This window comes from Tiliqua scincoides, chromosome 3 (assembly GCF_035046505.1).
Source record: "Tiliqua scincoides isolate rTilSci1 chromosome 3, rTilSci1.hap2, whole genome shotgun sequence".
NCBI classification, from domain to species: domain Eukaryota; kingdom Metazoa; phylum Chordata; class Lepidosauria; order Squamata; family Scincidae; genus Tiliqua; species Tiliqua scincoides.
In genome coordinates, this window is record NC_089823.1 from 27,492,914 (window position 1) to 27,509,633 (window position 16,720).

A 16,720-nucleotide genomic window follows, 5' to 3' on the forward strand; every position below is an offset into this window, starting at 1 on the left:
TTGTATATGAATAATAGGTTAGTGAAATTTCAAGATCCTACTTAAACTTTGCAGTTGTCATTACATCCAGGTCCTGGTTAGTTCCCTAGCCCTATTACTTTTATTTTGGGAACAGAGAGTATCCTAAACCCTAAGTTCTAGATTGGGGTGTCCAGACCATGGCCCTGGGGCCACTTGCTGCACTCGAGGGCTCCCAATCCGGCCCTCAGGGAGCCCCCAGTCTCCAGTGAGCCTCTGGCCCTCTGGAGACTTGCTGGAGCCCGCGCTGGCCCGATGCAACTGCTCTCAGCGTGACAGCCAACTGTTCAACCTCTCACGTGAGCTGTGGGACAAGGGCACTGCTTGCTGTGTCACATTTGTGATGCAGCAGCAGCAGCAAAGGAAAGACTGGCCTTGCATTGTGCAAGGCCTTTTATAGGCCTTGAGCTATTGCAAGACCTTCATTCATTCATATAAGTTCCATCTCTAATATATTCATTTATGTAAATTTATTCAAATTTGAAATGTAAATTAATTCTTTTTTTTAAGGAGGAGAAGTAAAGGCCCCCCTTCCCAGGGACCACCACCCAGGTTTCCCCCTTTACCTCTCCCTCTGAAACCTCTACCCATTTCTTTCTTTACAAGGAGTGCCCTGGTATCTGTTCCACAGGGTATACATTTAGATACTCCTAGTGTCTTGATCAATTCATTGCAAGGGCAAAAATGTGAGTTGCTCCTTGCTATAACTTATGCCTCTTCAACCCACAGGCTCTTCCTGATGCTCTTCAGTGTAGCTTTTTAGTTACTTTTTTTAGAAAAGGAAAATATTTTTTTCCTTATTGTCTAATGATGGAGCAAACTCTACTTCCTTTTAGCTATTTTGTGGTATGTGAGGTACTGTTACACCCAGATAACAGCCCTTTATCATGTCCTGACAACAGTCCAAAAAAGCCAAGTTGCATAATAGTTTTTGAGATGATAGGGTGAGGATCATACCATATATTTCCAGAAAGCCTAAGTTAACTGTTTTGGTTCCTACAGAGCTTTTGAAAGGTAACTTCAAGATTATCTACAGCAGACAACTGTTCAGAGAAATCTTTGGAGTGCTAAACAAGCTAGAAAAGCAGCAAGGGTCTTGGTGTGCAATAGTTTCAAGCTGCAGTTCAGTGTCTTGGAATCTTCTCAAACAGCAGAGATACCCATGCCAATCAGTTCTGGCCAGAGGGGGAAACCAAACACACAGAAGCTTCTCTCATGGTTTCCCATGCTATAAACTTGGCATCGGAACACTCATTACATTGTTTGATAGGCCACTTGACGTTGGGTGGTAACAAAACAATGCCTGAAATGGGCAGAGAATTCTTGTGTTAAGTTGTTGTTGCCAAAAAAAAAAAATGATCCAATGCTGCATGCAGGTCAGCTAACAAGGAAGGAAGAAAAAACATACAAGGGAAACAAGACAATTGTATTCTAGCAATGGTTTGTAATTCTGCCTGCAGGAGGAAGAACTGCCCAGCTTACAGGAACTGAACAATATCTAGTCAAAGCATGACAGGTTTTAATATCTCTAAGTGTTAAGTAAACATATGCATGCATGCCCTTGGGATGGATGCATTTTCCCTCACTGTTGCTGTATATGAAAAGTGCAAGTGCTGTAGTGTTGTCTACAAAATAAAATGTGCTTTAAGCTCAACAGAAAATGCAATGAGCATAATTTTGTTCCATAGAATATTCAGAAGAGATTCTGCTTTCTAACTTGTGATGCTGCCAGCTACCTTGGTGACAATCTGAGAGGAATAGGCTCAAAGTTTGTGAGTTCCTCACAGATGCTGACCTCCTGTTCAGAGTGCCCTACCCTTTTTGTAGATGCAGAAACTGTGAGTATGTTTAAATGAGCAATCAATTTTTAAGAAATGTGCCATGCATAGAAATGCTTAAAGACATGTCAGCTGCTGCACCTTTTCTTGATATCTGTTAACTCCTCAGGAAACAACAAATGAGTCATAATGGGAGACCTACTGATTTATGTATATTTAAAGGGCTGATCTCACATCTCCTGGGATTCTTCAGTGTTTTTGTTGATGTAGATAGGTAGTTTATGAATATGTAAAAAGAACTACTGAACAGGAATATAGGTGCAGAACTCGGCCACCTAAGAATCTCTGCTTTAATTTTAAAGAAAAAAGTCTAGTCCTCATAATGAAGATAGGTTTGAAAGTAAATCATAGTGGATACTCTCATTTTAAACTAATTTTGTACAGATTAGATAAACATTCATTAAACTTAAGCTGTTCAAAACTGGCTCAGTAAGACAAGTGGTATGACTCAAGGCAAAGGAAAGTTTTGGGTGATGTTGCCTGGATTCAGGATAAAACTTTTTACCTACTGCCTTACTTCAATACTATTCCTTAGTCTCAATGTAACAAAATTCTAAAAGTCTCTTTGTGTGTAAGCCCTGATCCAGTTATTTCAGGTAAACATCTGCCTGTTTTTTCTGAGTGCTGAGCAATGCTTATTGATAACTGTAAAAGCTACTGGGCACAATCCAGCAAAAGTCAGTAATGATAGAATGCCATTAAAATCCACAGGATTTGCACCCCAATCCTATCCTTCCAGGTGGCGGTTGTGGCTGGGGGGCCTTTGCTCAGCTGTGGCTGGTGCGCCAGCTGCGGCCGTACTTGGATTGTGCAGACCTGGCCACGGTGATCCATGCCACAATGACATCGAGGTTAGATTATTGTAACGCGCTTTATGTGGAGCTGACTCTGAAGACGGTTCGGAAACTGCAATTAGTGCAGAATGCGGCGGCCCGTGTGGTCACTGGAGCTAGGCGGTTTGACTCTGTCAGCCCGCTTCTCCGGGGGCTGCATTGGCTGCCCATTCGTTTCTGGGCCCAATTCAAGGTGCTGGTTTTGACCTTTAAAGCCCTATACTGCTCTGGGCCAGGGTATCTCAGAGATCGCCTACTTCCGTACAATCTGGCTCGTCCTCTTAGGTCATCAGAGAAGGCCTTTTTACAAGTGCCGCCACCTAAGGAGGTATGTGGGGCGGTGGCAAGAAACAGGGTCTTCTCAGTAGTGGCACCAACGTTATGGAACTCCCTTCCACTTGATTTGAGAAGGGAACTCCCTTCCCCTTGATTTGTCTCAAAAAAGACATAGTGGAAATGGAAAAGGTGCAAAAGAGAGCGACTAAGATGATTACGGGGCTGGGGCACCTTCCTTATGAGGAAAGGCTACGGCGTTTGGGCCTCTTCAGCCTAGAAAAGAGACGCCTAAGGGGGGACATGATTGAGACATACAAAATTATGCAGGGGATGGACAGAGTGGATAGGGAGATGCTCTTTACACTCTCACATAATACCAGAACCAGGGGACATCCACTAAAATTGAGTGTTTGGCGGGTTAGGACAGACAAAAGAAAATATTTCTTTACTCAGCATGTGGTTGGTCTGTGGAACTCCTTGCCTCAGGATGTGGTGCTGGCGTCTAGCCTAGACGCCTTTAAAAGGGGATTGGACAAGTTTCTGGAGGAAAAATCCATTACGGGGTACAAGCCATGATGTGTATGCGCAACTTCCTGATTTTAGAAATGGGTTATGTCAGAATGCCAGATGCAAGGGAGGGCACCAGGATGAGGTCTCTTGTTATCTGGTGTGCTCCCTGGGGCATTTGGTGGGCCGCTGTGAGATACAGGAAGCTGGACTAGATGGGCCTATGGCCTGATCCAGTGGGGCTGTTCTTATGTTCTTATGGCTCCCTCTCTTGAGACTTTTTGGTGAGGCCTGAAGACCTGTTTGTTTAAACAAGCCTTCTGAGTTCATGGCCTTTTTTAACATCTTTTCTATATCTTTTAGTATTTTTACAGGCCTGATTCCTCTATGATTTGCTGCGTTTTGCTCTTTTTATCTGACTACTGTTTTTATGGTATCTGTTAATGTGTTTTCATATGTTTTTATTTGCGGTTAAATTATGTTTTTAATCTGTTTTTAATCTGTTGTAAGCTGCCCTGGGTCCCTTCAGGGAGAAGGGTGGGATATAAATAAAGTTTATTATTATTATATTATTCCCTTCCTCCCACCTATTGGTGCAGCTTACATGCCCTGGTGGGCAACCAGTGATACGGCGACGTGTGTGGGAAGGCTGTGGCACTCTGGCAGCGTGCTACTCGGTACACTGTCGGAGCACACTTTACAACTACATTTCAGCAGCCATTGGTGGCAGAATGTGCATTTGGGCTGCCCAGCACTATAGTTCGAGCAAACTGTCTTTCAAAGACATGGTTCTCACTGAAGTGGTAACTTGGGCTGGCCTCAACTAAGTGCTGCACCAAACAAAAAAAAATAAATTACCCCACACAGCGGCATAGCTGGAAGGTGTGCCACCCCAGGGCACACCTTCCAAGGCCACCCCCATGCCCCCTCTAAACACAACCAGAGCTGTGTCTATCGGGTACACTGAGGCCTTTGAGAGGCCTTAGAAGGTCAATTCTGGTTTTTCGGGAAACTGGAAGTGACGGTTTAAGGACTTCTTAGGCCCAGGGAAGCCTTAAAGACGTCACTTCCCATTTCCCAAAAATCCAGATCCGGAAGATCCCAGGGTACTGTGATCCCTGTGACCACCACCGCCACCACCCCCGGGGATGAAACAGTTGTGATTTCTGTGGAGGATTTTCCCTCCAATTTAATTCTGAGGTGCTTCAGGTTTCAAAGGAAGCTAGCCCATTAGAAAGCTGGGGAGGCAGGGCCAGGGAAAAGATCACTGAGTCTGAGGAGATCTTCTCTCTCTCTCTCTTCTGCACGCTTCTGACAGGGCAAGCCTGCTCTCTGGTGTGCAATGGGGCTGCATTGAAACTGGATAGGATTGGGCCCATAGATAGGGACCAAGTACAGGTATCAGCCAGGAGCATTAGGTTCTGTTTGTTGGTCTGTCCTCCCCCTCCAGATGTTAGGAGCTCTTGTCCCCTCAGCTCAGGCTAGGCCATGTTGGGATCCAGGCTCTTGGCCTAATCCAACAGGGCCTGCGTGTGTGAGGCTTCCCTGCAGAGCCAGCACATTCAGGGGACGTTAACCTGTGAGAAACAAACCTGTTTACATTTTTTTTCCTCATCTGTTACTAAAACCTTTTTGTTTAAAGCCTCTGCCTTTCTAAGATCAGTAGATTTGTCAGTCTCCCCACTCTGCAGGTACTTCTATCAGAGCATTTTAACAACCCTACATAGCATTCTTGGGGCGGAGTTTTGCCCAGGGAACCCCTCTGGGAACCTGATTTCTTGGACTGGTGGCAGCAGACTAGATCTACCAAGACTTGTCCCACCAAGCTGCATGTCTGAACTGATTAGAAGAGTGGAAGATGGGAGGGAGAGTGTGTTTGGCACTAGGCATCACTGCTCTGGATCAATGGGTGGTCACTAGAAGTTCCCCTCCCCTTTCATGACACCCTGCCAGCTACGCTACTGTCCCCACATAGAGAAAGTGTTAGGAGGAAAGCAGATCTCCCCAATATCTACGTTTTAGGGTGGAAATTTTGTTTTTGTATGCAGTGGCATTCTGTCAAACAAGCTACCACCTGAAATCTGAAGTGGTACAGGACGGACACAGGTTTATGATAGATGATGCTCACTGCTGGATCTCTGTTTTAATATTTCAGCTTCTGTCTTGTGGACTTCTTGAGAAACTAAAATTCAGTGTCCTAGAACTACAAGAATATTTGGACACATATAACAACAGGAAAGAAGCAACACTTTCTGTAAGCATTATTTGTCTTGTTATGCACTTATAGCTGCAACAAGGTTATAAATTTAAAAAGTACAAAATCATTTAATCAATTTAGGTTTGATTATTTGAAATACTCCATTTCTGTCAGCCCAATCCTATCCCCCCTTTCTGCTGGCACAATGCACATTCCACCTGTGAAAAGATGCTGCAGAAATGTCATTCCACCAGCAAGCACAACAAGGCCACCAGTGCAATGAGTAGTGGCCATGCATACCGTCTAGAGGCCACTATCTGCCTGTGAGTTGGTAGTGTGGGCAGGTGGTGGATGGAACAGAATAGTGGGTGAAATGGGAGTTTCTGGGCTAGAAGTGGTTATGAGTGGCAGTGGCGCCACTGATATCCTATCCCCCTTTCCTGGCTTGATCCTCCTCCACCCAGGCTTGAGTCCCCTCAGACTTGTGTCAGCAAAATTGCTGCAAAGAGACCCATTGGGACAGTGAGAAGCTTGCCTCGGGGTAAGGGAACGTGTCCTCAAGAAGGCCACCAGGACTGCCCCCCCCCAGATACAGCGTACACTCTATTGGCACAGTTGCATCAGTGTGGGGGGACTTAGGTTGGATCTGTGTATATTCTTTCTGTTTTCAGATTATATATCTGATGGGACAAAAACTAGAAATGAACAGAATGTGATTTAATAGTCACTCTTGATGTTTTAATTAGTTTTCATTCAATAATATATTATTTCAAACACAAATGCACCAATTTTCATATGGTGCAAACATTCTAGAGACTTAAAAAAATTATTAAAATTTGAACTGGGGAGCTTTGGTTAACATGATCTGGCCAAGAAGTGCAGGTCATAATGGATAAAACCATGCTGCTAATGCCTCTTTTTCTCTTTCTAAAACACAGTGGCTGGCAAACTGCAAGGCAACGTTTGCTGGAGGTTCAAGAGATGGTGTTATTACTTGTCAGCCAGGTGACTCAGAGGAAAAGGTAATAAGAGATTGGTATTAATCTGTGTTTTTTTTTTTAAGGTAATTAACTAAAATTCTGCATTGTTTCTTGGGCACACTACACCAGTTCAAGACATTTTAATTGATGCCTATGTTATACAGTATATTCCAGGGATAAGTCCTGGAATTGTAAGCAGATGCTGGGGCTCAGTGACCTTGACACAGATTAAGAGTTGATGTTAAAGTATTTTTGCTTCTAGTGTGGTATGAAACCAGTACAGACTACTGTGATGGTTACAGAATGTTAGCAATGGTGGGAGTTTTTGATTGACCTGTGTAAAAAGAAGCCTGTAGTTTGGATGAAGAATAGTATGCAAACATCTTATTCCATATGGTCTGGAACTGAAATCCACAGCAATTGTTTTAATAGAGAGGCAGGCTGAAAGAAAAATGAAAACAGACATGCCCCCTTATCTGTGGGGGTTTCATTCTGAAACCCCTGCGGATACCTGAAACTACGGATAGGATACAAGCGAACGCCCATTCCCAGGGGGCCACCCCCCTCCAGAGGCAAGGGGAGTGCCTCTGGTGGGAACTCTGAGCTCAGCAGAAGCTGAGGACATCTGAGCCTGGCCTCTGCTGAGCTCAGCCTGAACTTTAATGCTAAAAACTGCAATTTTTTTTAGCTTTAGAGCTCAGCAGAGGCCAGGGACGGATGTCCGCAGAGACCCTTCCGGAGATAAAGGGAGCTCTGTTCCCTTTGCTTCCAGAGAGGGTGCTTGTAGGTGCGTGCACTGTGGGTGGTTCTGGACCTGATCCATGATACAATGATATGGTGGCCCCCCTGTATATGAGACAATAACTGATAAATGTGATGGCTTCTTTCCATGATCTGTACATTATCTTTAATGTGATGCAATGTCAACATCCAATCTTTTTCTTGTAGCATGTTCTGAGGTTGTTGGCTTCTCTTCCCCCCCTTTTCTGCTTAAGTTTCCTTCTTTCTTTTTCCTTTGGTGTATTTCCCTGTCATCCATGACTACCCTTCTAACGTCTTAATTTTACTGTTCTGTTGGTTTCTATAACTCTAAAATCTGTTGTCTGTTTGGTTTTTCTTGTTTACCTTGCTTTCTTGCATAATCTGTCTTCTCCTTTTGCATTGGTTCTCCTCCCTCTGGTTTTGACCAAATGCAGGAACAAGGGAAAGTTAGTACGAGGCATGGTCTCTTGCATCATGCTTTCAATCTTCTGTTTTGCAGTTTGGCTGCAGTGATCCTGGTTGCACTGACCCTGTGCGGTGCTTTAAAACCCACATTTAGCAATATTATTGACTACATTTTTCCTATTTCCTTATAAGTGGAGAGGACATATACTGCCTCACTAAAAAGTAGAGAAATAGGAACACTGATTAATGCAATGCATTTTTAAAAATTGTTTTTCAATTTACTTCTCCTTGAAAGAGGAAGGTAGTAGAATACCTGATTATACCATGAGATGACTTTGATTAAGCTAAGTGTTTACTATTCTATAAATTATTTGTCTTTCTAAAGAGACACATGCAAGGATCTGCATGTGCATAACTTACCAAAGGTTGTTGCAGTAACCCTTCACAATCCCAATATTATGCCTGGAGATCCTGAATTATTACACTTACAAGTTGACAACTGGTATTGTTAAAATTGCACTTGCAACCAACTGATATGTACACCTGCAGACCTAACCCTACACAGATCACCACATTTGCAGTCCCAAATGTGGGGCACAGAGGCTTTTATCCCCTTGCAGCTTTCTGTGGCAGGTGAGAACCAGCTCAACAAGTGACTCCCTGCACAGAAGCCAACTTCTACATAGATTAACATTCCAAGATCAGGATATATGTGCCTTCCTCTAATTATACATTGGTTAATGACAGGCAGCCCCATCCTATGCTTCCTAGTGCCCAAGGCTGCAGCTGCACCAAGATGGCAACCACTGCATCCAGTGGGACAGGGAAGCAGCACCAGGTGTCCTCAGGGTAAGGGAACTTGTGTTCCCTTACCCCGTGTAGCGGCCAGGCAGCCCCAATGGTTCTCCTCAGATCTGGGCCCTGCTATTGTGCGGGTCCAGAATTGAAGAGACCCTGTCAGATTTCCCAGGCCAGGAGGGGAGTCCTCCCCATTCCTCATCCTGCCTTCCCCACGATGGAACACCTCCCCCTCCACCCTGACTTACTGCTTTGCTGTCCAGTGCTCACCCAGAGCTCTGAGTGGCGTGCAGCCGCCTTCTGTCCACCTCTGGTTCAGTGCAGGCTTGTTCTGAGCTGGTGCTGGCCCAACCATGAGTGTCACAGGTGTGCCTTATGGCATGTTTGCAACACTCAGCACTGGCGGAGGGCCAGCACTAGCTTGATAGGGTTAGGCCGCTAGAAGGCAATCCTACTTGGCTGAGAGCAAGCATTATTGAACACAGTGTGATTTCTGAGTAAACATGCCTAGGATTGCACTGTTAGACATAAATAAAATATCTTATCTGTAAGCAGAAAACAATTTGAAAATGTGTCTGGACTGACCCAAAGCCCTTAAATGAAGATACTATATTATTTGAATTACTGGCAGTCCATGACAGTATGTTCTTCAATCATTAAAAAAAAGTAAGGTTTATTTAGTGGCATATTCCTTTGACCTTGTATGTCTTAAGCCCTGAACTCCCTTTATCCATGAACACACCAGTTGCCGCAAATCAGAGTTCCTGTGGAACCACTCAACCCACCACATATTCATGGTCCAAAGCTGAATTTTCATTGCAATTTCCTGTGACAAATGGCGAAGACTGATTGATTTACGAGACATTTCAAAACTGTATTTTTCCACAAAACATTCAATTTATTTCCAGAGAACACCCAATTCTGCATTGTTCTTTACTTTTTCAAATTGAATTTGGTGCCTAATTATGGGACATCTTTCCTTCAGGGCATGCAAAAAAATTGAGATGTACATCATGATGCAAATGAGCTCTGACAAACACCTGTCAGTGCAGTTCAGCATTTCATAGTAATGCCTCCTCTCTTGGTGTTTGGTTTCATATTTGCTAGCAGGGTGCCTGATTGTATCAGCTGCATGACATGTGACAGTACAAAGCTTTATGTCCAACTACTTAAGTAATAAAATTATACAAATAACTTGTGATTGAATATCCCCAAATGAATTGCAGTTGTTGAACTTAATGATTGTTAAGTATAAGGAGGAATACTGTATGTCCTAATTATTTGAAAGCAACTTGTAACTCTGAATCTTGGTCAACATCTAGATTGGTTAATGGGCTTGTCTAGTACTGAACCCTGTTGTCAGAACACCTCTTCCCCCCGCCCTCTATTAAACAACACCACTCAAAACTTTTTAGGGAGAGGATTAGATGCTGGTGATGCTCTCACAATTCCAACCATTTTAAGTTACAGTAGTTTCTGCTGCGTAACTTCCATCTGTCTTAGGGTGCAATCCTAGTCCCTTATCAGTGCTTTCCAGCACTGGCATAGCAGTGTCAATGGGACATGTGCTGCATCCTGCAGTTGGGTGTCACTCACAGAGGCCTCCTCAAAGTAAGGGAATGTTTGTTCCCTTACTTCAGAGCTGCATTGCCCTTATGTCAGTGGCGGAAAAGGTTAGGATTGCGCCCTTAATGCACACCGAGGCCACAAAACATTAAACTGAAAGGGAGAAGGCAATTTTGTGTATGGTGACTTGGCAACTATGCAAGCATCTGTTTTGCCAGATTCCCAATCCAAGCTCTGTCTGGAGAACCTATGCCCACCTTCTTTACCCAACAGTGACTCTAGTTCTGCCTTGCAGTCCTGCTGGACCCCACCACCAGGGTAGCTCACCTGTTTAATCTGCCAAGGTCCTCTTTCCTGCCAGCAGCCTCCTGTCAGTTCAGCAGCTCCTTGGTCCTCAGCAGGTCTTGGGTGTGGCAGCTAAACACCAACCTCAGTGTCTCCAAAGTCCAGCCAGTGTTCCATTAATACAGTCTCCAGTTTGTTGTTCCTCAAGCTTTCCTCCTTCTGCTACCCATACCAAACTCTCCCTTCATCAGGTGCTTTTATGCCTGAGGGCCTTGTTGCCTGCAGCTGTGCAGCACACTCCCTGCTGAATGCTCAGGCCTTCACCCTTAAAGGGGCCACTGCTGACACCACATCCTACTTCCTTGCCAGATCTTCCATGATTCCAATACAGCATCCTTCCTAATGCTTCATGTCAATCCAGAAGCAATAGGGGTCATGTGTATGGTTGCCCATAATGCACACGTTTGCACACTCAGTTTAAGGGTTCTTGAGCCCAATTAGCCCAAAGTCAGTTGGAATATTTCCAGGGAACTGTTACTGTTGCATCTGTGATCAGGTAGCATTTCCATGAATATGACCAACAGCAGCATCCCAACTCCCTTCTTAGGACAGCTGGTGCATTGTTAAGCCTATTTTCACTCACTGGTTGCCAGTCGCTGATTCAAACAGGTGGTGCCTTGGTCGGAGAGCACTTGGTCTCAGAATGTTCACACTGGTCTCGGTGGGAAAGCTGCCTATTGCCCACAATTGCTGCTGAAGGAAAGGAGAGAAGAGCAGTCAAGCTCGGCATCCTTCCCCCCTTGTGGAAATCAGTTTCACCAGGTGATCCGTAGAAACGGACAACCTGGAGGTGAGCATGAAGGAAATGAATGGGGAAGCCACAGCACCTCCCTCCCAGCCACCCTCACAAGCACCAGTTCCCTCCCCATCTGGCTTGTCTCTGCCTCACTCTTCTCTCACAGTGGGTGCTTTAAAGACCCATCCCTGAGTGGCACTATGCTGCCACATGGAGGAAGCTGAAGCCAAGCGCCTCTGGGCTGTTCTTGTTTCCATGGATCATCAGGAGACACCTGGTGAAACTGATTTTCGCAAGGAGGGAGGGAGTCCAAGCATGACTGCTCTTCTCTCCTTTCCTTCAGCAGCAATCGCAGGCCAGCAAGCTTTCTCTGGACTTTCCCTGGGAACATTCTGAGACAGAGCATTCTCCAACCAAGGGAGGGGTCTCAGAGCTACCAAGAAATGGCTTCCTGGAGCACCATTGATTGCCCTGCAACCCTCCAGCTTGCCATGAAAAATGGAGGAACCTTTTTCTCTTTTCCACACTTACTTAAACTGTTTTAAAAGGACAGGTTTTTTAACATGGATTTGGTTTGAACCAGTAATGACTGAAATCGTCATTTCCGGGTCTGATTTGGCATCTGCGGGTTTTCTCAAACACAGGAGTTTGGTTCCCCAAACCCCTGAGGATAATCAGGTTTGATCTGTACTTCAAAGTGCATTTTATACACAAACAAGACCTGATCCAAGAAGACATAACTTTATTCTGATACAAAGCCACAACTTTCTGGATTGAATTGCAACTGCATCTAAGTAGTGCTCTTGATAAAATAACTCTAAACACCTTTCAGTTATGTTTTCTGTTACTGATACTTTAGGGGAAGGGCTTTTTGATGGGTAGTTGCACACATGTTCATTATTTTATCATGTAGTGCAATGCATTTACTTTTCTTTCTTCAGTCTTATTGGTGTGCAACATGACAATTGACAAAGGCTGGGGTTGGAACAGCCATAGTTATTGATGCAGGTTTTCAGCGAGGGAAACAGCTAGGTCCTGAGTAAGATAGAGCAGCATTTCTCAACATCTGTCCACTACTGTACCACTTTGCATAGTCCACCTGTTGGAAATACCACTGGAAATAACTGGCAGTGATGTCATTGCCAGTTACTTCAGGGTTGAGAGGCCAGACGCAAAGTGACAAACACTGGTAAGAGGCTCAGGGTAGACAGGAGGGCTTTTTTGAGCATACAAAAAGTGCATGCAGGAGCTCTGGACAAGTCAGACCTCCTACTGCTGTTTGTTGTGTCATATCACTGGTCTTGCTGCCAGGCGGCAGGTGTGGGGGGGGTGGTCCTGTGCATGCCACCAGTGGTATACATATGGCTAACTGATAAATGCTGAGATAGAGGTATTCAGATCTGACATTAGGTGCATATTGAAGAGGGTAAGATTGAGTGAAACCTTGTCCAGCATACATAAACAAGAAAAAATCCTGGCTATCACTTCAGCCGAGAAGCAAGCAGATGATGGGTTTGATCCATTGCATTTGTTAACATAGCGTATCAATTATTACTAATATTTTAGAATAAGCATACTGGATTACATCCTAGGTTACCCTTCTATTAATGGACACATTATCTGCGCAGGGATTTTTGCCATTTCCCCCTTCCCTTTGTAGCACCCTGAATAGTACAGTACTTCCAAAAATTTGTTCCTTATGGGTAGGGAACAGATATTTGGAGGGCAGCAGAAGGAAGAGAACTATTCACTTCCTCCATACAAACAGAAGATGCACTTAAGATAATCCTTTGTAATTCCTGATGTAGATTTAGGAAAGACAAAAGGAGGACACATTATGTATTCAATGAATTTTAAACTCAGTAGTATTCAAGCCTTATCATAATGCTTTTTAACTCAAATGTGTTTTGTATTTCTCAACATGCACAAAAGTATAAAACAAAGACTGTATCCTTAGGGTATAGAGCCCAGTAATAAAAGAATAAGATAGAATAGTAGTAAAAGAAAAGTTATATCCAAATATATCAGTTTTAGCAGAACAGTATATTGGATTCTTGAAAATTGAATGAATTCAAGAGAGGACCACATAGTGCTACACTTAAGCTGATTTTTAACATGTTGTAAACCAATTCTGAAATTAAAACTTAAAGAATACGTTGTGACAGTGCGTGACAATATGCTGTTGGATGATTTTTATTGGTTTGAGTGTATTATCTGTTGAGGATTAACCCCTTCTTCATACAAACCTTAAAATTTTGGCCAGTACAGTACTGGACAGAGTATGAATGCTGTCAGCTCATCAGCTGGTGGAGAAGAGCTGAGTCTGGCTGATGATATCTTTCTCCTGTGACACTGTGGGTACACAGCCTATTTCTGAGTAAGGACATCTCTGGATCAGAGCCAGGGGGTTTAAATAGACCTCCTATCACTAATAACTGCCTAGTTCTGTTGGATACAGAAGTCAATTTGTAATCTCACAACCAACCTTTATGAGAATAATCCTGCAAAAAAAATCTTCATTTTAAGGATCTTCAGTAACCATTTATAAGGTGGAATAATCTTATATGTTTATAGTAACACCACACTGTTGGGAACCATTGTGTTCAAAACCTGAATCATACAGCGATTGTTTTTGAGCCATGCTTATTCAAACCTTTGTTTAAGTGCCATGCATGTTGTGCAGTTGATACATTCTGAAGCACTTAGCAAGTTAAGCCATGCTAATACTGCTGACAGATTCGTAAAAATGGCTGTGCTTTTCCAATTGCATGCATTACACTGACACTATACTTTCTTTCCTTTCCTTTTTCCTGTGCCATGCTTGCTGTGTAGCAAATGGAATCTCTTGCAGTAAGTTAAAAGTTCTTTCATATTCTTTGTCCATTAAAATATGGACTAATACACCCTTGTTCACTATTTTAACTCTTAGCATGTTTCCCATTTTTCTTTTCTTTCCCCTTATTGATTCAATATATGATTATGGTAATAAATGTTTGGATTGCATTTTATTTCACAGTTCCCTGGGGAGTTTCAATATAGCTTATTGTATTATGCATTTTGACCTTGTCACATACAATTATAATTATTTAAATTTAATTTGAGTGTGAGTCAGTCTTGCTTAACAGTCAAGGCTGTTTCTTAACTTGTGAAGGTACCGTGCTAAAGTAATGGTATTAGAACAAGTCAGTTCAATGATACCTCATGAAAAAATGAAAATATTAAATTAAATTTTAATAGTTTCATTTTGTTCTTAATTAGGCAATTTTATTCATGTATGGAGAATTAAACCTGAGTTCAGGTTGGTTTATAACAACTATAGATGCAGACCATCTCCCAAGTGCACATCTGTGGGCATGGGTGGCGAGCCCTTTTCTATCCTTTCTTATTCCCCATCAACCCTCCTCCAGGTATTCTTATGTTGCAGCAAGCCCAGCCATTTCCTATGAAACCATTGTATGTGCCTTTCATATGTAGATCCAGCTGACATCCCTTCCCAGGGCTAGCAAGAGCAAGAAGCAGTTACAAATTCAGTATATCTACAACGGTAGCTGTGTTAGTCTGAAGTAACAAAACAGCAAAATTCAGTAATTATTTAGTGTTCGAGAAGGAATCATTCCTACTGCTTTCAGATAACACACAGATTGCCCCCTCAGAATGGATTGTGTCAGATTCCATCTGCATAATAAGCATTGGCTATGACACAGAACCTTTTAAGCTTCAGAATGAAGAAAATGTAATGAGTACTCACAATAGCGAATGAAGGATTTTTAAAAACAGTTTTAAAGCTAGCCAACCATTGTGTAGATGTGTAAACTGGTCCTTCTGATCAGAAACTGAATTTTTAAAAGAAATTTCTAGAATCATAATAATCCTTTATAAAATGTATTTATTTTGACTTATTGAAGAAATAATTGCAATTGTAAAGATAATTTTCCATAAGCTGAGTCCATTCATTTTAGTTAAATTATAATTTGTGAAGGAGACATAGCGACTCCATGGAAGTAACTATAGGTCTGAAGCTCCAAATCTGGTATTTAAATACTTATACGTTGTGGTCCATTTGGAACAAATGCACAACTCTTCTGGGTTCTTAATACTAAATGTTGCCATTTGGCTGTAAAAGTGACAGGCTTCATTTTGGGGTAAAATGTGACATTAAAATTCATTGTGGCGATATTAGATTAATAAAGATGAAATAATAAGACAAAAGAATTAGAGCCCAATCCTGAGCTCAGTGCGCCTGCTCACCACCGGCGTGTGCTGTTACAAATGTGCCGTAAGGCACGCTTGCAAGCCCTAGCACTAGTGTGCCGCCATTTGGCACTGGACTACTGCCGGGTGAGTGCCAGAACTCTGCCGCTCGGCGATTGCGTGGACTGCCAACCAGTGGTGAGGTAGGTGGAGACATGGGGGGAGGCAAGGAGTGGGTGGGGGAGGTGGAGGGAGGGCAGGGGGGGTGTTCTGGGGAGAGAGTGGGGCGGGAGGTAGGCGGGGACTGGTTTAGCAAAGCTCACCACCCAATGTGGAGGCTCTTGATTCTCCGCCAGCTCAGGATTAGGCTGTTAATCTTTCCACAAAGCATTTGTAACATTTATACAGTGTACAACATACACTGCTTTCAGATATTCAAAGTAGTTCTTATACATAGCAATGGGATATGGCAGAGGCTTCCTATGCTTCTCCCCCTCCCAGGCCTGATTGAACTCCTACATGCTCTCTTACACCCTGTAATACCTTCCCAGTCGCATTCCACCCTCTCCTACCTCTCGCTGGGCAGTGGAACTCCTACCTGCTCTGGCAGGTGCTGGCCTCTGACTGGCCCTGGCAGGCTGGTGCTGGCCTTACTGCCAGTCCCAAGGTTCTCTGCATTGCCACAATGTGCCCCATTGCGGGGCTACTCACTTTACCCAAGGGAAGGGGATGAAAGTCCCGTTCTTCCAAGGAGCCATCGGTGGCTGCCTGAAGCATGCTGGATGCAGCAGCAGCCATTTTTGGCACCACTGCAGCCCTGGGCAGCTCAGGGCTGGTCTGTTAATCCTTCTACAAAGCATACTAACATTTATATAATGTATAGCATACACTGCTTTCAGATGTTCAAAGTAGTTCACATGAATTCTCTTATGACCTTTACAATGTAGATAACTGTTATCTCCATATGTCAGGTTGTGGGCATGGGCTGAAGCAAACAAAGTGTTTTATGGAGGGCCATGGGCAGCCCAATCCTAATGAATGACCCTCACTGTGAACCAGCGGAGCTTGTGCAGCCTCTGCTGCATCTAGCACAGGACTAGAGGCTGCTGAAGGGTCTTCTTGGGGTGGGAGGACTTTTGTCCCCTTACCCCAGGTAAAGCCCCAGCATCCTCTAAGTGGCTACTTGGATCCACACCGGCGATATTGCTGGCAGAAATTCAAGCTACCCATGTTGGGGGGGGAGGCTTGGTGGAGGAATAGGATACGGC

The 16,720-nt window shown here is 43.7% G+C and overlaps 1 protein-coding gene across 4 annotated transcripts in view; it reads left to right on the forward strand.

Annotated features, from left to right (window-relative positions):
- FRY (FRY microtubule binding protein) overlaps positions 1–16,720 on the forward strand; it is a 256,079-nt gene that overhangs the window by 231,505 nt on the left and 7,854 nt on the right. For 3 of the 4 annotated variants that reach the window (XM_066620128.1, XM_066620125.1, XM_066620126.1), the window contains 4 exons: positions 1,707–1,856; positions 5,628–5,726; positions 6,608–6,691; positions 14,094–14,111. In XM_066620128.1, the coding sequence (XP_066476225.1) occupies positions 1,707–1,856; positions 5,628–5,726; positions 6,608–6,691; positions 14,094–14,111 (351 nt within the window). The remainder of the gene's footprint in view (positions 1–1,706; positions 1,857–5,627; positions 5,727–6,607; positions 6,692–14,093; positions 14,112–16,720) is intronic. The other variant, XM_066620127.1, reaches the window with a different exon arrangement.